The sequence below is a fragment of the Ostrinia furnacalis genome, unplaced genomic scaffold, assembly GCF_004193835.3.
Source record: "Ostrinia furnacalis isolate ACB-3 unplaced genomic scaffold, ASM419383v2 OfSCF7613, whole genome shotgun sequence".
Taxonomy (NCBI): domain Eukaryota; kingdom Metazoa; phylum Arthropoda; class Insecta; order Lepidoptera; family Crambidae; genus Ostrinia; species Ostrinia furnacalis.
This window is the reverse complement of record NW_021137852.1, coordinates 675670-695346: the sequence shown is the minus strand read 5'-3', so window position 1 is coordinate 695346 and position 19677 is coordinate 675670. Positions and strand designations below refer to the sequence as shown.

General features: G+C 37.6%; 1 protein-coding gene across 1 annotated transcript; it reads left to right on the top strand.

Moving 5' to 3' along the window:
• Positions 1–802: 802 nt before the first annotated feature.
• On the top strand, positions 803–18922 carry LOC114365701 (uncharacterized). The gene is made up of 3 exons (XM_028322334.1): positions 803–923; positions 1597–2057; positions 18761–18922. Exons 1-3 carry the CDS (start codon positions 803–805, stop codon positions 18920–18922), a joined length of 744 nt encoding a protein of 247 aa, XP_028178135.1.
• The last annotated feature ends 755 nt before the right edge of the window (positions 18923–19677 follow it).

Sequence of the window (19677 nt, the reverse complement as noted above, 5' to 3'; positions counted from 1 at the left end):
CAGTAAAAGCTTTATTGTAGTTTTTATTTTTAGTTTATGTCACTTTCAATTATGCTTGTTGAAGATCTGTCATTTCCAAATGCTATATAGTTATCAAAAAGATTACCTTTATGCGTAAACAGCAATCAGATACCTAACATAGATACGTATCAAGTTCTAAACCCGTCACGAACTATCCGACTGAATATACAGTTTCATTATCACCCAACATGGTTATTAACTGTCACCGGATCCATGAAACTAAACACCTAACCATCAAAGCTCATGCTCTGTCAAAAAATGTCTATTTGTGACACAAAAATATCAGGTGATCCGTGCGGTAACTAAGCTAGGAACAGAAGCTCCACACAAGTTATCATGATGATTTTAAAGACTAAAATAAATTCACATACCTATAAACTGATGGAAAGCCTTGGGGAAGGCCTTTGTCCAGCAGTGCACGTCATTTGGCTGAAACGAACGAACGAACGAACCTAATAACCTAATGCATTGAATTAGTTTCCCTGAATTTAATGGAGATGCTTCATGATGTGTTTTTTGATTAACGGTAATAATAATTNTCATTTAATTTATTTAAAGCAGGTTACCTTTAATCATATTTTTTCGTTAATTTATGAAAATATCAAATTAGCCCGCAATCCTGAATCCTGATACATAAATTTAGCCTATTAATTTAACACATGTACGACTGTACTCAGTGTTGCACTATCAAATGCAATTGACGCGCCTCTATGCCAGGGTTTTTATGTTCCTGGTCAGGCTATACACTAAAATACTAACCAAAACACTAAACGATACACAAATGACAGATGTAACACTTAGCACTAACAATATAGAGCTAAACATACAATACTTCACAACTGCTCTAACGAAAAGCTACGAAGAGTCATGCCCAGAAGTTACTCCCAAAGTTGCGAACAAAGGTTCCTAGTGGGGGCCGGAACTTGAACGCCTTCGGAAAAAACTCAGGACACTTTTCAACCGAGCGAAAAACACCAGAACCAATGAAGACTGGAACAAATACAAAGAAGCAAAGAAGCACTACAAGAAGCGGATCAGATTCCGTAGTAGCTAAAAAAAGTCACTTTTACTTACTTTTTTTTAATTTTTCAGAACCTCATAACTTGTGAACGGGCAACTTTGGATGCGCGCTGATAGCGTAGGATTACAGTCAACAAGCCATAAAACAAGGCTCAAGTAGTTTCAAAGCAAAATCTGTTAAGGCTTAATCGAAATCGACAACTTTATGTTTCATTCCATACAACGAAAATGGAAAATATTTTTTTCCAGCCAAACTATTGGTTTTAGAGAAAAACGTTCATAATATTTATTCATCAGAATAACATACCCTATCGACAGGTATTTTTTTTAAACAGAAATTGTGAAAAAAAAATCGCTGATTTAATTCCTTTTAAGTTTATTAAAATGTGTTTTTAGCAGTAATTTAAGGTTAATTTACATTATTAACGTATAAAATCTTTATATTTTTGTTAAATCTTAAAAGATATTCCAAAAAAAAGTCACTTTTACTTACTTTTTTTTAATTTTTCAGAACCTCATAACTTTTAGATAAACACAATACAATTTTCCAAGCAGAATGCATTGGAATTACCAAAGCAGCACAGGCGGTAACAGCCAGAGACATCCGAGGTCTAAACATAAGAATTATCTCGGATAGTGCATCCGTACTGCAAGCGCTAAAAAGCAACACAATAACAACGGCCCTTATATTGGAATGCCATGAAGCGCTCCAAGACATTGCAGCTGTAAATGGAGTTACCCTGCAATGGATCAAAGGGCACAGTAACTCTTTAGGCAACGACGCAGCGGATGAACTGGCAAAAAGAGGTTCGGACACAACAGTATTTGGCCCGGAACCAATACTGCCGATACCACAAGCACAGATCAGGAACTGGCTGCGTTCCAAAACAGAAGAAAAACACCACACAGAATGGAAAAATAGCGAAGGATGCAGGCAAACAAAAGATGCGGTTCCGGACGTATCGAAAAAGTTCTCCCGCAGCCTCATCAGACTAAACAGGGACAGCATCCGCAAGGTCTTAAGTGTCATAACCGGACACTGTATGCTAAACAAGCACCTATACAACATAGGTGTCACAGACAGCCCATTATGCAGGGGGTGCATGGAGGCAGAGGAAACACCGCAGCATGTGCTCATGGAGTGCAGTAGCGTGGAAGAACAACGGGCTCAATTTCTTCGATCACCGTCGTCGCTACAGGAAGCCTGCAGCAGCCTGGACGGGCTGCTCGCCTTCTGGGGGGATCTGGGGTGGTTGGAGTAGGAAGATAAACCACAAATCGCGCACAATGGCCCTATCATGAGGCTAAGTGCGACATTCGATTGCCCTGCAAAACTAACTAACTAACTAACTAATTACCGTTAATTGTTTTAGAGATTCTAATTTGCACGTTATTATGGAGAAGTGAATTTATGAGATTTTCAGAAAAGTTTTTTTTATTAGAGCGACAGATTACGTATAAAATTAAAACGACCCTAAATCCATTTCACTTTACGCATCATGAGCTTCTCTTGGTCCATTTTTGGACATTGAACTATCTCAATGCTTGCTACTAGGTATCTAGTCTAATCTTCTATATTATTCGCACTACCGTCACATTCGCTATTTTGCTAAGACGTTATCTTTAGTCTCTCTTATTGACACAACAGCAGTTGTACATATAATTTATCTTCATAACCTAGACATCTACTAATTTTGTCCAAAATGAGCCCACTGCCTTTCCCTTACCCTGCTGGTGGTCTCATCCAACGTGACGAAGATTTACCCAAAGCCGTGCTAAGCAAAGAAAAAAGTCACCCACAAGCGATTGCCTCACGGGGATTATGAGACCATCTCAGAATTAAAAGAAAAAGGTTAATGTTAAGATCACTGACAAATTTGTAACAGAACAATGAATCGGATATTAAAGTATCAGTTTTCATGACGCGAGCAGGCGGATGGGTCGCCGTGGTGAGTGCTGTGTGGGGTAGAGAGCGATTTGCGTTTATGGAAATACATATTATGTTTTAAGAATACCTATTACCTACTCGATATTAAGGGAAGAGTGAGGGACAGCCCTTGCTCTAATAGTGGCTTGAAAATATTAACGCCTTCATCATGAGGAAGTGAAAAAGAAGAGTATTTTCTTGAGAAAAGGTATATCAACCGTGTAGTGTAAAGCGCTATAGAAGTACCTACGTAATTATTATACGATTTTTAAGGTGTACCTAGTTATAATGTCAAAATGCTTTTTACCTCATATATAGTTTTGTGTAAATTTTTTTACAATATGACAAAATATATAACTCAAAGGTGGCTGACTGACTGACTGACTGACATAGAATAGAATAGAATAGTATATAGTACATAGTGATCTATCAACGCACAGCCCAAACCACTCTGGACGGATCGGGCTGAAATTTGGCATGCAGGCAGATGTTATGAGGTAGGCATCCGGTAAGAAAGGATTTCACGAAACTCCGCCCCTATGGGGGTAAAACGGGATCCACGCGTACGAAGTCGCGGGCGGCCGCTATAGTATGACATAAATATAAGTATTTCTCATAATATTATTACTGATTATTATTTTGTCCTTGTTTAATAAATTATTTCTTCCTACTTCTTACGTGCTCATATCTATATGTACTCTAACCTCCCATTCCCATACCCAACCATGCATGTCTTCCAAATATAACCTATATCTCTTACAGCAAACCCTATCCTTTGAATAATTTATCCAAAGAAACTTATGTCCCACGTAAGTGCGCGGCTAACTATCTACGCGCACGGAGTGCGTGACACTCCGCACTCGCGGGGAGATTACACCCGCTCTAACTTCGACTCGGCTTACATGGAAACAGATTAAATTTTAACATCCCAACTAATCCCAACTAATATTATAAATGCGAAAGTAACTCTGTCTGTCTGTCTGTCTGTCTGTCTGTTACGCTTTCCCGCTTAAACCTCGCAACCGATTTTGATGAAATTTGGCATAGAGATAGTTTGAGTCCCGGTAAAGAACATAGGATAGTTTTTATCCCGGTTTTTGAAACAGGGACGCGCGCGATAAAGTTTTTCTGTGACAGACAAAATTCCACGCGGGCGAAGCCGCGGGCGGAAAGCTAGTACTTAATACAGGTTTAAAAGAAAAAGAAAAAAAAGGAAGTATGTTTTTGAATCGCAGTTACAAACTTCCTAGGAACGAAAGACAAGGTCTTCTTTTTACTAATCAATTTACAAAATAATGAAACGTTGTAATAGAGCACTATCTACGCGCACGGAGTGCGTCACACTCCGCACTCGCGGGGAGATTACACCCGTTCTACCTTCGAATCGGCTTACTTGGAGGCAGATTAAAATAATGCAGGTAACAGGTGTAAGAAAGAAAGCAAAAAAATACCTGAAGTATGTATTTGAATCGAAGTTACGAACTTCCTAGGAACGAAAGATGAGGTCTTCTTTTTTACTGATATATTTACAAAATAATGACAGATTCATATAATAGGTTAGATAAATAGGTTTACATAGCCCGACAGATTAGAAAGCTTTAGTCACTATGGGCAGAGAATATAGCACACAATAACGGTAGATAGAGCAGCAAGGTTTTGAAATGGAAGTGATGAACAAGTTGCAAAGATGACTTCATAAAGATTGCAGGAAGGTGTTGGATGAAGACAGCTGCCTACCGGCCAAAACGAATCATATGCGCAGCTATGTTACATTGCAGTTAAACACAAATTACACCTGTTTGTTTACGTAGATACCATCAAGTTTGACAACATAAGCTAAAACGTGTGCTCTGACCTTCATCCAATTTAAATCCATGTAAACCAAACCTAACATTGCAAAACTATCGCCAAAGCGGGCATCGCTCATCGCTCCGCTAACGCTGGGCACTCACGCGACATCGCCGGTGCGAATGCATCCGCTATATTGTATCAGGTTGCGACGCCAAAGGCTTGAATGTCTCCTTCAATTGCAATATAGTACACGCTTAGTACACTTGTCAAGTTAAATAATTACTGGCACGAGTGAAAATAATAATCATTACCAATTTTTTTCTGCTTAATGCGGGTGGTCTTCCAGTGAGTTATGTGGGATTCTCCCCGCACCTACCCTCTGAAACCCGACAGTGTTTACCAGAGTAATGAAACGGAGCCATGAGTTATTTATGCTAACGTGGACAGTGCTCCGCAGTACCGTTTAGGCGACGGCTCGCTCTCGAACCAGCCTCTTCAGCTTCTAGAGACCCCCCAATGGTTTGGTGAGGTTTTTTCTTCGTGGTCCTCTTCACTACTGCTCGCCGCTCCGCCTTAAACAGAGTATTGCATCGATATAGCTGTTTAAACGCTTGCGCGTATCTATCTTGATACAGCGCCATCTATTGCCATCAATGTGAAGCCTCTTGTCTTCACCGCTCGCCGCTCCGCCTAAGGCCCGCACTGCATCGATACGGCGGTGTTAAACGCATCCGCCGCGGATCGGGTTACCGTCAAGGCGTGGGCACCGCGTTGTTTTGTTGCGAGTTGCCGAGCTCGGTCAGCTCTACGCGTCGTGACGTGCGCTTGAGCTTGAATTACGAAGGTTTATGGCGACGCTTGTCAAGTGGTCTGGTTTTGTGGACAGTGTAGGCTTTGGATGGTGACATTCGATGGCATTTTGTTTTTAGAATGTCAAAGGAGTTTAGGCTATCCTATTTGTACTACATGTAGTAACATAAGTACTAGTACTTATACCAAATACCATGGCGAGAATGTGGGATGATCAGAGCATGCCTTGGAAACTTGTTAGAAAGTAAATGGTAAAGTTTAGAATATTCCGTAGGTAAAAATCATTGGGAAAACCATTTTAAAAAACAAATAAATCCCATAAAACGTAAAAAGTTAAAAAAAAAACCTTTGAAAATACAGCCTTCATTATTATTATAATATTTGAAAAAAAAGCAATAAAATAGCAAAATAAAATTACGTGGCTCCTTGCTAACAGCGTTGTTATACAAAAAAGTAATTTTCTGAAACAACATCAGCCTTTACAATTACATCGAAATTTCGATTCCTCATAACAGTAGATAATCCATTGTTTTACTTCGTAGAACGCATTATTATATTATTTTCCCACGACCCGCCCACAGTTGCATTCTGGGAACTTGTTCATCACATTGCAAATTTCTTTTTAATTCTTATCATTTTTTTCTTGCATAAACAGCAGCGATCGACGAATCATTATAGTGTAATTATTAATATTCCCTGTCACGCAATGGTGGCCTTAGGGCCTATGGAGTGCTTTAATGGATCCCAAAGGGCAGCCACCATTCAGCATCCATCAGTGATGCGAAGGATTTGACTTTCATTTTATCGATAGTGGCGTGATAATAAATTATTAGTAATAATATTGTGCTTGTTTATCCGTCTAAGATGATTTGTTAAATTTTAATGATCCAAGAACAGCACTTTGACAGCTCATTAAATTATAGGTTTTCAAAATATAACTATTTCAAGATACATCTACCAATGTTCATCTTTAATTCTAATCTAATCCTTTAGTTTTATTTTCATACCTGTTTTATTGGCAGTCTGCCAATATCCTATGTATATTCTATGAAAACAGTTCCGCAGTACCTATGTTACTAGCCGAGAAACATGAACATGCGTCACGATTATCGACAAAGTAACCGCCTGGTGCTTACGGACTATCGATATCACTAAGAATCTCGCACATCACTACCACCACACGATAATTTGAGCTAATTTTCTTAATTCATCCCAATTTTCTGTTGAGGTGCATGTTATGCTCAACGTTATTATGAATGTAGAAATTCGCTGCTGTATTCTGTATTCTAATGCCTACGGCTAGTTATTAGCGTTTTGGTATTTCGAATTTTGTTCTGCACGATACTTGTAAGTTATGGACTTTGTTTTTGTAAGGAATGGCTTTCTTTACTTTACTTTGAGATATAAAGCTAGAAGTTTGCATATTGTGCTATGTATTGCTCCCATATTTTCATGTTTAGTCTTCGTACTACATCCCAAATAATACCTACGTCGCCAACTGCCGACGCCAAAGAAAGATAATATATAATATATAAGTGACATCACATCAGACTATAAATTCTTGGTGAAAGCTCAACTCTATTACAACTACATAAGTTCCAAAAGTGTTTAGGTTGAGTTGCTGGCGTCTGTACTATATCTTTCATTTTGATTTTAACGAGTAAGTATATAAAATGTATGGGTATAGGTACCCTTTATTATCTGTAAAATAAGTAAAGGTCACTTTAGTTCTTTGGTATTCTTTACAAACTTGCTTAATTGATTTATTAACTACGATTTAAAACCTCGTTTAATGTACAGTAATCGAATTAAATCTTAATGAAAGAATTTCGCTTTAACAAAACTGTTGCGAGCAGGAATTAAACGGACGTTTCATTTATCTCAAGCGTTCCAAGTGCTTTTGTTAACAAAAGTTACATTGGGAGCTGAAAATAAAACAAGTTCGTAATTAATGTAGGGGGAGTAATTAACGATAATTAGTGATAAGTACGCCTTGCAATTAACCAGTCTGCACTCTGGTAACTACTTAATACATCAGTAGAAAAAGGTCCCGTCCCTTTTCGGAGAGTTTCATTCGCGCTGACATTTACATATTCATGATTTTGCTCGCAGTCAGCTTACATCAAGGAATATTGCCCGTATATTTTATTTTGTGCAGTGCATGGCAACAAAATGCACAAAATACGAATAAAACTACTGTGAGGCGGGGACCCGAGATTTCGTGTAGTCTTTCATCTAACGCTGTCGTGTTGAATAAATGCGAAATGTATTTATGCAGACACATTGCGTAAAAGTAGTTACTTAGAGTTCATATTTTGTGTATTTTCAGTCTATTTGTTCAAAAATGTTATACTGAATCAGGGTGCAAATTAAACCATTAAATGGCTGGTAGGGGTTTAAATTCACTTTTTGAGATAAAATTCGTGAAACACTCTTGAAAATCAGAGTATATCAAAATAATCAGCTTGTAGAGTTTTTATAATATGTATAATAATTTTACAAAAATATTTTAATCACCATTTATATAAAAAAATGTTTAAAAAATAAATATTCCTACCGAACGAACAACACACGTCCCACTTATAAAACAAATGTCCCAAATAAAGCATCCTAAGCGGGACGCGGCCGTCGGCTCCGCACTGCCCGCCCATCCGTCGCGAGATGGCGATAGGATAGAGGGCACGCACCTACTACCTGTTATCACAGAATACATAATAGTAGCAACAGAAATTGCACTCCTTTGTGTAGGATCAGATGCCGACATTTTAACGGTAATAATAATAATGCAAAATATCCAACGCACATGGTGCATTCGAAATCGCACCTTACTACTACGCTAACAAGAGCGCAATTTTTTTGTGTTCAGAATTGATCTACCTCACAGCTCAAGCGTCAGGGTTGTACAAGCAAAGTAAAATAAATAAAAACTTAATTTTAAGAAGCATTTATTGTATTTAAGATTGGTAAACTTTAATCTAGTGGTGTTTGTATGATCGTACCATCTCTAAAGTGCCTATTAATAAACTTCAGTGTTGCTATAATTCGAAATTGGACAAACAGTTTTAAAAGGTGTAGTGTCGGAAAATAGACACGGTGAAGTAAAGTTAATGTTTTTATTAGCTAAAATATTTTTTTTGCTACAGTTTTTTGTCATAAGTATTTCAAAATTATTTTAAAAGTGTAGATTGAATGAAATGAAATTACTACAGTTAATTGTTATTCCTAAATATTATTATTTTCCATTAAAGAAGAATAACAGTGCTGTCGGAACAATAAATCTTGATTGCGACGAAGATCGACCGAGCGTGTATAGAAATACGCGCGTGTTCACAGGCGCGTGGCGGCCCTGACTGATTTGCAACTTGAAGTTGTCGCGCGCTGTAGGTAATTATCTCGGCCGGCATAGGCGAGTGACGGAGGCCTGCTGTTATTTGCTATAAATATTAACAATGCTCTTACACAAAGTGCTAGATGTAAATCGTACTGGGTTTTGGTAAACGCTTTCACTGGACTTTTCACCTCTCATTGCTACCACAACAACTCTTGTGATTAGATTAGAATAAGTAAATAATAGTCATTAAAGGCTTATTCCAACGAAAAAACTAACTTTTCTTGAATCCCCCAAAGAAATTAATCAGCAAAAAATAGGGTTCCGAAAAGGACTTTTTACCACATCTCGTTTCTACTGCAACTCCTGTATCCAGAATCAAGTTACCCGGGAGTAAATACTTATTAGTAAAAGGCTTAGTCAATCCCTAATTTTTAAGTGACCCCTATGGAAACACATAACAGGAATTTTGTTTTCATAAGGGTCACTTAAAAATTAGGGATTGACGGTGAAAACGGCCATAAGTCAAGTAACTGTTATTCAACTCTCAACGGAAGTAATCAGCAAAAAATTAAATGTTTTGGAAACATCTTCGATCATCTGTAGGTAGAGAAACACGGGTCCCAACGCGACATTTTTATATTACACTAGCTGACCCGGCGAACTTTGTTCCGCCTTAATGGCAATAAATAAGCAGACTTTTTTTTTATTTCGAACGGGATAAAAAGTATCCTATGTCCTTCTCCTGGCTCTAAACTACCTCCCTGACAATTTTCAGCTAAATCGGTTCAGCCGTTCTTGAGTTATAAGCGAAGTAACTAACACGAATTTCTTTTATATATATAGATAGTGCTTACAGCACAGCTCACACCATGACATTTGGCTGTGTTGCTACAGCCGTGGTCACAAATTTCACGTTAATACTCATGTTTCTCTATGAACTTAACTTTCTGAAACGGAACGCGAAAGTTTAAGGTCTTATGTAGTAAAATGTAGTATAGCAGTCAGGTAAGTTCCTATCTGGAAAATGGTCCTGTTCTTTTTTCTGTACTACAAAAAATAATTGGCTGACCGAAACACCTATGTTTTCCATTCCTATTTTTAAACAAGTTATATTAAAAGATATCTTCCACTCTCCCATCTATTTCAAGATGTCGATTGCGAACAGGACACGCACGCAAACCTTTGTTATTTTCATCTTTAACTACAATGCTCGGGAATTGGCAGAAGAATAACTTTTAGTGTCGAGGAAGTTGAAACAAAGCGGATATTTTATATTTTGAACCATTTAATCTAGTTCTAAAATGGTTCGAAATGGAGAAGCTGTTTTTCGTAAACAATGGAATTAGTAGATTAAATATAATATAGGTGCACATTTCCTTAGTTAGAACTTTGTATGTTTAGATTTTTTAATGGGACAATCATGTAGACAATCAAGAAGGCGCTGGGCGCAGGCCGCTACAAACCGGGCAACATGGAAAGCATTGCGGGAGGCCTAATTCAGCAGTGGACGTCCTATGGCTGAGATGATGATGATGATGAATCATGTAGAAGTTGCCAGTAGACAAACCATAAGTAAAAGGTATTGTAATACATCTGCTTAACGTTTTTATCTTCTCTGAGCAGGTATGTATGCCTCTTGATCAAGCATCAAGGTCACAGATTTCGATCTCTGCCACACAAACCTTGCAACACTGTAGCAAAATCGACACTGTTACAACAGCCGAGCTATCACGCGTTTCCGCGACGAATCGAACAGCCGACGCCGCGGGCCGGGACTAGCACATAAAAGCGTTTCCTTAGCTCGTGATACTAGTGATATACCTACGGACCTACGCTCACAAAGCAGGTTCATCAGATACCACAACATTGCGTGTGAAACTTGGATTCCAGCACCAGTACACGATAAATCATTTCAAGTAAACCCCGGTGTATACTGCTAGTAACTCGGCATTTAGGGCTTTGCTGGTTTGAGGAACTAAGCCAGAAGAATCCTGCACAGATTGGAAGTTTATTGTAGAGCAAATCGCTTAATGGTGGAACAATTTATTGACAGACATGAAATGTTTCGACGCCTTTTGAATCATTTTGTTTCAGGTTGAAATGTTTTACGAAGAAAATGATTCATATTTTTTAACATAGATAATGTTTAGGAAACATGCCTGCTCATTTTAGTAGCCACGTAATTTTTTTTACATTAGTCTTTAAAAATAAGACAATGATGCGCCTGTAAAGATATTTTTGAATTAATTTAAGATATTTTGCGAAACATCAGTTTCTTGTCTTCTACGAGTATTTTTATTTTAAAAAGTTGACAATTTGTACTTAATTACCAAGTTCCTTTATCAAGTTGGTTCATTAATTAAATTAACTGTTTCATCAAGTGCAAATGCATCCAACAATGCATCAGCTTAATAGCTTTCCGTGAACGAGTGATATAATGTATCTTCCAGTCAACAATACCCCATATGGGATTTTATCAAGCGAGTTAGCTGATGGATATCGCCCCGAGCCACCTTTATTGGATGAAAAGATAAACTGCTGGCTTCAACACGGGCAACTACAAATTGGTGTGTTTCTTAGGGGCCTAATTTATAGTGTCTTGGGTCGTATGTGGAATAAAATTTGGCAACATTTCTAGATCTAGGGATAAGGTAAGTAAGTTGGTAATATATGACCGGGACATAAGAATGTTTATTGCCTAATATTGACAGCTGTTGTCACTTTGCGTTCAAATAATTATCATTGAAGTAATTATTCAGAGCTTCTACCTAAATTGCCTCAGGTACATAAGGGAAAATCATGCTCCTCCAAAGGAGACTAAATAAACTGATGATGATGAATTATACAGTTGAAATTCCTTTGAGGATCATAGAATTTACTGAAGGAAAACTCTGTGCCTAATAAGAAGTTATAAATGTATTTTTGTGTCCATCTCAGATCATAGAAGGGAAGTCCATAAAGTCATTTCTATTTAAGTTGTTAATTTAGTGAAAGCTAGAATTGTAAATAAAATCATCAATGTAATACAACGAGGCTAGCAACATTTTGTTGTAAGGTCAATGTGATCATCATTAATAGATACAATGTAACACAATCGTGATAAGGGTTACAGCGTCATGGGCAAGCATGCAAATAAAAGTTACTAGTCTAGTACCCTAGTACCAAAGCATACTAGGTATCAGTGCAATTATTAACGTTAAAGATGTCTGTAATATAATGCAGCTTTTGACTGTATCAAAATATTTTTTTACAATTTTCAAGTGAGTGCTTTGATGTGCTACCATAAGCGAATTGGATACACACATGAGTTAAAGATAGAATAGAAAAAACTTTATTGATACATACAAAAACAATTACTGAGCCTCTTGCGCCAATATCTTAACTCCCGCTCAGCATTTGTCTTGACATGCTCGTAAAGGCATGTCAAAAAGCTGATTTTCCACAGAAAGCCTTGCTTTTAGCATCGCGCATCCTTTCGAGGAGACACCAACTCGAGTTCTATATTCCTCAAAAGGGTGCGCAAACGGGACACGATACCGAATTTAGGGACAAATAACGTTCTTATCTAAATACATATGACTGACTTACTGACTGACTGACATAGTGATGTATCAACGCACAGCCCAAACCACTAGGCGGATCGGGCTGAAATTTGGCATGCAGGTAGATGTTATGACGTATGTATCCGCTAAGAAAGGATGTATTATGAAACTCCACCCCTAGTATTTTATAAAGAGTAATAGGATTTAATGAATTTTGAAATACAAAAGCGACTAAAACTGACCTTAACAATGTTAACAACAGGTGCGCGTGCGCACGCCGCCTAAACCACCAATGGCTCATTTCCCAGATGCACTGGCCGATGGCCGTGGCGTTTCCTCACTCCGCAATAAATAAAGGAATGTACCCGCAATAATAACACAAATCAGATTAAGCCGTTGCAAGAACGTTCTGTGTTTTCATGTAATTAGCTTTTAAGCGCTATTATGGTATCGCGATGGCGCGTAGTGGGGAATTGAAGTGTTTTAGACGAATGTGCTGTGAATAAAATGGATTTGTTGTAGTGTAAAAAATATAACGGATTAACCGGGTCTTACAAGACAGACATTTTATTTTCATTTTGTGAATGTGTTTGCAACCTTTTTAGATGTGGTACTTTTTTATTTCTGTTAACGCTCTCATTTAGAAACAGATTCAATTCTATTAAATCTAATTTAAGAGTAGGCGCACACAGTCGATTTTTAGTTGGCCGATAGTTGTGCCCGATTTTAATTTGTATGAAGAATCGGCCAAATCGAATCGGCGTAGTGTGCGCACTCCCATACATGCCCGACTAAACTATCGGATGACGAAAAATCAACGGTGTGCAATACCTAGTAGTGCCTACTCTTATAGACCAAATTATCAAATATCGAATTTAACATAATTTAGCGGGAGATTCAACATTTTGATCAATCACAAACTTTAACCTCCTATTGTCCTAAAATTCGTTCACTTCGTTAGTGTTAAAAAACTGCGAAAGGTACCTGACGCCCGTATTCAGAAACACTACTATGAGGTCTCACAGTGCGCGTGGACGCAAAGGGTGACATACGAACCAATCACAGAGCTCTATTCAACGCTGTGTGTGCATTCGATTTGCTGCTTCTTTTAAGCAAGCATCGTTTGTGAACACGGGCGTAAGTGTTCATAATGATATGAAATCCTGAAATCTCCTTATCTAAATCAGTACCTATTTGGCTCTCTAAAATAAACAAGGCTAGTTTTCATACATTGTAGATCTATCCCCGCTAGATTCTTCAAATAAACCGAATCCGATGTAGCAAAAGCAAAACGCGCCCGATGCCGTTGTGACTGGCATTCTATAGCGCGATCCAAAAACGAAACAAAAGCTAAAGATCAGCCGAAAATAGTGTTGGAGTCTATTCAAAACCGTATGGAATCGCAGCACTATTTGTTATGGAGCCCATTCAGTGATTCGACGAGTGCTATTCGTAACTGGAGTTGCGAGTATGTATGGAATTTATTAACATTCTAGTTACTGCTGACGTTATTGGGAATATTCGTTTTTATTAGTTTTTGGAAAACAACACATCCTTCTTTCCGATTTTAGTGGATCATAGAACTAATATAATTGGATCAGCAGTTCATTGTTTACGAATGTCTTTTTATTTCAGAAACTTTTACACTCAAACTCATTACAATAGTAATTTTGCAACATTAGATTTGGGATGAAATAAATTAAAAACATGTTTCCTAAGTAAGTATTTTCAGTAATTACAGGGTATACCTACATCAAAAATAATATACTAGTGCAATAACTACTGTTGCCTTGTATTGTACCTAGCTTTTTATGAAAATAAATATTTATTATTATTATTATTTATATTTTGTGCTTTTTAACCGACTTCAAAAAAGGAGGAGTAGTAATTCCACCTCAGCTTAAAAGCTGGAAAATTAAAGATCAGCTACGGGCATTGCCAAGTACCTGATCTATAATAAGATTAATTAAGTGTTTATATTACGATGGGCCAGCAGAAGTGGCAGGCTCATCCTGAAGAAAACGACGAACTATTCGGCAAGTGTTTAATATCGCTGCTTTCGCTGCTTTATTATTATTATTGTTACGTTTTCTTTATTTTTACTCGAAGTCCCTCTGGTCTTCGGTTTTAACCATAACTCACGGGCTCATGCCAATTATTATTATTATTATTATTTCTTTATTAAATTTTCTTTCTTATTTTTAACTAGCTGACCCGGCGAACTTTGTTCCGCCTTAATGGCAATAAATAAGCAGACTTTTTTTAATTTCGAACGGGATAAAAAGTATCCTATGTCCTTCTCCTGGCTCTAAACTACCTCCCTGGCAATTTTCAGCTAAATCGGTTCAGCCGTTCTTGAGTTATAAGTGGAGTAACTAACACGACTTTCTTTTATATATATAGATTTTTTCTTTTTATAATGTAATTATCAAAAAATAAAAATACTTTATAAAAACAAAAATCTTAAAACTAGTTAACCCGCTGGCAGCGGAGCAGGGCCCAAGCTACCGGTGGTCAGGGTCACAGGCTGAGGAACCTCTGGACAATGCGTGCCGTGCTGAGGATCACCGCCTTTTGAATCTGACCCTTGAGCCAACCATCTAGCGAGAGCTTCTTTAGATGTTGGTCGAAGCTCTTCGCTATTAGTCCGTTTGCCGAGACAACCAACCAATTATTATTATTATTAATAATATACATCAAATTAGTTACTTGCCAATTATGCAAACATATTTTATTGTCAGGTATTCACTAACAGTCAGTATAGACAGAATAACATGGCGTTTTGCCTTGTGATATTCAGGAACTTAAATTATACCCATAGTTAAGAAATACTTTGATTTAGGACTTATAATGTACCGTTTGGTTGTAAAGCCTCATCCGTCAGAATATTTGCACCGCCATTGGTATGTTTTGTGCCAACCGTTACATCCAGCAATGAGTTCCATACCACATAGAAACGGCCGACTTACGTACGTTCTAACAATACAAAGCACCAATATAGGTGAGTTGGCCAATATTCGGTCACCAGCAACCACAGACGTGAGCTTAAAGTCCTGCCACGCAATACTGTCTTGATACTTTCAATGTCATCTTTCTCGTTCATACTCAATGGAATGCTCATAAGAGTGAAGAAGACGAAGAGAGTCGACAATATTGAAATAAATTTTAGAGTAGACCCAAACTTATTGGCACGTACAAATCAGTATGCGGTCGCGATACCGATTTAGGGACAAATAACGTTATTATTTTATAAATAGTAATCGCTTTTTGCGGTCGATTTTGTAATAATTTTGGAATTAGATTTGGAAATCTGATAATGTTGTGTGGGTTTTAATGTGTGATTACGCCATTAAAATGAGCATGAGCAGCATGCATAAATGGGGTAAATATTAAATTGGCATTTACCATGTAGGCACTGCGGTTTTCATCTTAGACTTCATGGGTAATAGCACAAAAAATCGCAATGAGGCAAAAAGCTTCTTGCTAAGGCTGGCCCCGTGGATTAAAAAGACGAAATAAACGTCACTTTCCATCAATAAAATTGTGATTTAGATCATGTTAGAAGCAAAATAAATATACTCAATGTACTCGCATACTGAAACCCAATGATACAATTGGTAAGCGCGTAAAACCATGCGCATCATAGGCTGGTGAAAGTACATATGGCCGCACATGAAACTAAGCACTGTGAAGCCTAAAACAATTGTAATAGAGCCTATTTTCCAACAAATAAGTATATCTGATGTGCTGTCAACTGTACCAGAGCTTAGTAACTAGGCGTGAAACCCTAGTAATAAAAACGTCACTATTCGTAAAGGTCTTACATTCGATTTATGGTCTGAACTTAAGTTTCTAAGCTAAGTACGGTATAAGATATCACTACTTAAAATCAAATTATGTTTGTACAAACAACGCTAAGCGCGAGCCAATGAGCCGATATCTCAATCTATAACTGGCATTTATTAAAGCACGGTAAAATTTTAACTCTACAGTTTTTTTAACTGATGACTGAGGCTGGGTTGCACCATCTTACTTTAACTTTGACAAACGTCAAAAGTCTGTCAAACTCCATACAAAAAACATCGGTTATCGTTATAGTTACCGTTAAAGTTAGGTGGTGCAACTCAGCCTTTAATTGTGTTGGTGATTTTTTTTAAAGAATTACTATTATATTTTGAAACCTAGTTTTTTATACCTAAACGAGGAAGCTCTTGGCACTCTTGGCCTGCATGCATATAACCTATATAATGATAGAATGTGATGATCAGGCCAAAGGCTGAAGCGAGCTTCAACCGGAATCCTCAACATCAGTATACCTATAGTAAATTTTAGGTGAGGCATCTCAACACCCCGAGAATTAACTTCTAAATGAACGTATTTTTTAGATTATGAAGAATATGTATTTCTACGATCAGCCCTCCATATTCTTCAGGTTGCAACCCTCACATCCGCCGTACAAAAGTAGATAAGTCAGATTTTTATAAATTTTCACGGCACGGCACAGCTGCGCGCGCCTCGATAACGAATGCATTGTCCGTCGGTCCCGATCCGAGCGGACTATTTTTGCTCAAACCTGTCTGTGTCTGTCAGCAGGACTAGGGCACGGGGTGGAGACGCTATCAGATTTAAAGACTTTATTTTTTAAGATGTTAGTACTAATGAGATTAAAATGTGATATTTTGGTAAGATTGTGTATTTATTCATGGTTACCCATTGGCAGTTATTTATTTGTAAGAGTAGTTGCGTGAAAGGAGTTCGCACCTTAAAGAATAAAAATACAAAAAATACATAAATGTGTTGCCAAATCCCGTTATATTGAAAATAAAAAAGCTAACTTTTATAAACGCTGTGTGTGTACCCTTTTTATAAATGGCCAAAAACAATAATTTAATATTCTACTTTTCTTAAGAAAAGAAAGAGGTTCAGGTTCAGGTTCAAACGTTTATTTGCTATTTGTTTGAATGTATTCGTACGTCTTAAAATGTTACCTATATGACGTGGCGGCTCTAGATTTTTTATATTATTACCTAATATCATATTATTTTTTTAAGATAATGAGATGATTTATAATCCAAACAACCCATTTTCGTGCCTTACAATCGCAATAAACCATTGTACTCAGTCAAAATTATTTCGACTAAAACGTAACCTACTCCACAGATTTCCTTTCCCGCAGTGCACCATCATGAATGAAGACACATTTGCCAATGACAGTGGATCCAGCGGAGTTATTTGATTTATTCCAAGACGGGACTATTGAAAATCGCCATCAGCGGCCGTTTATTTCAGACGTAATGAAGATGCAGCGGCGTCGTAGACAATCGGGTTTACATCTGTTCCTGTAGATGCTTTAGGTCCTGGATTGAGCTGTCTGAAGATGCTATGTAAGATGGTGGCAGCCGACGCGTTTGTGCCTTTTTCAGTTTTACAGGTAACATTAATAGAAGCGACTCATCGAGTCAGTGATGGGCGTTAGTTTTATCGAATCTTTCTTTTGTTAAAGTCGGTAAAAGTAGCTTATGATACCCGGGTATAATAACTAAACGATTGACTCTTTATTTATTAAAATTGGAAAAAGATACGTGAATACTAATACGAAGATCAAGGAGCCTTTGTTCAGCAGTGGACGTCATTTAGCTGAAACGAACGAACGTAAATTACATAAAAATCGCAATTCTTCCTTTCGGCTACATTTGTAATCGGGCAAACAATATGGCTGGGTTGCACCATTTTACTTTAACTTTAACAAATGTCAAAAATCTGTCAAAATCCGTACAAAAAGCAAAAAAAAAACAATCTTCCGGCTTTTCACTTTCGAGACATGCGAAAGTCTTGCAACAAAACCAATAATTTAACCCTTTGCACGCGTTGCTCGTCTCAATCACCGTCGGTGGACATTATCCGGAATATTCGGCATAGTCTAGACAGCGCCCACCAACGACCGAGGACTTAGACCACAGGCATCGTGATCGACAAAAAAGAAACGTTGGTTTTTGTCCTTCAAGTTAAAGCTCTTGACATTATACGCGTGATACTGACGTGTGAGGCTTATTGACATATTTATTGAGTCAAGGGTATTTTTTATGGTTTTAAGTTTTTGTCTGCAAAGGAAAAACTTGACGACAAAGACGTTAAAATTAGAAACCAGACACTGATATTATTGACGCGAACGAGGATAAACTGATTAACACAGGTAATTTCGACTTTTATCGTAATAATAACCAATAAAAATATACCTATACATTTAAAGGTTTAATTTAAAAAAAAAAACTAATTTTTGCCAGAACCTTTGCCTTAACATTAATTAACAATTTCCAGAACAACTTGGGGGTGCAATCAAAAGAAATTGAAAACGACGTCAATTTTGGGAAACATTGCAACGATCTTGCAATTTGTGAAATGCTTAAAATAGTTCTGGGGATGGCCACCAACGAATTTGGCGGACACGCTGCTCTCAGGGACAGCGAGCAACTTGATTAAAATAACAAACGTAACAAAAATAACTCAGCTATCTAGTTTTAAGTACATCGTGTTTGTCTTACGATTGAGCCAATAGTTTCACAATAAAAACAATTTGAATTTTGAATTTTTTTTTAATTTGAATATTTTGGAGCGATTAATCTCCCACTCCAACAAGAAAGTATAGAAAACACCGAAATGGACAGAAATGGACCGATAGTTGTGGAAATTTTTGTCCAGCAGTGGACGTCCTTTACTTGAACGCCAATGCGCCAATACGCATACTTTGTAACGTTGTCAGTCACCAGCCAATACTGGCTATCGGCTAAAAATTTATAAAAAGTAGCAAAGTTTCACACATTAATTGCCGTTCCTCATGTTTCCTTCCCCGAAAATATGACACATTTATCCAGAACTGCGATGATACACAAAAAAACATGGCACAATTTAGTTTTTTATTCGCTCTTTGATCTTGCCATCTGTGTTCCCGACCGGGTGGTCGCGCCATAGAAAATGATCCCGTGACGCATGCCCTCTTGGAAGGAGGCAAAAACTCAATTGCAGGAATTGAGGGCAAATAAAAAGCCTAAGCAAACAGTTCAAATCGCTATCTGGTTCTTTGAATCCGGGAGAGTTAGCTTCATTTTCGGTCTAATAAACAAATGTATTGACATAAAGTTTTAGAGTTCCGCCGCTTACAGCTAGACCGTCAATACAAACCCATCTAGTGAAGGTCAAGTCTATCGTAGGATTCGTAGGTCGGTCTGAACTATCAA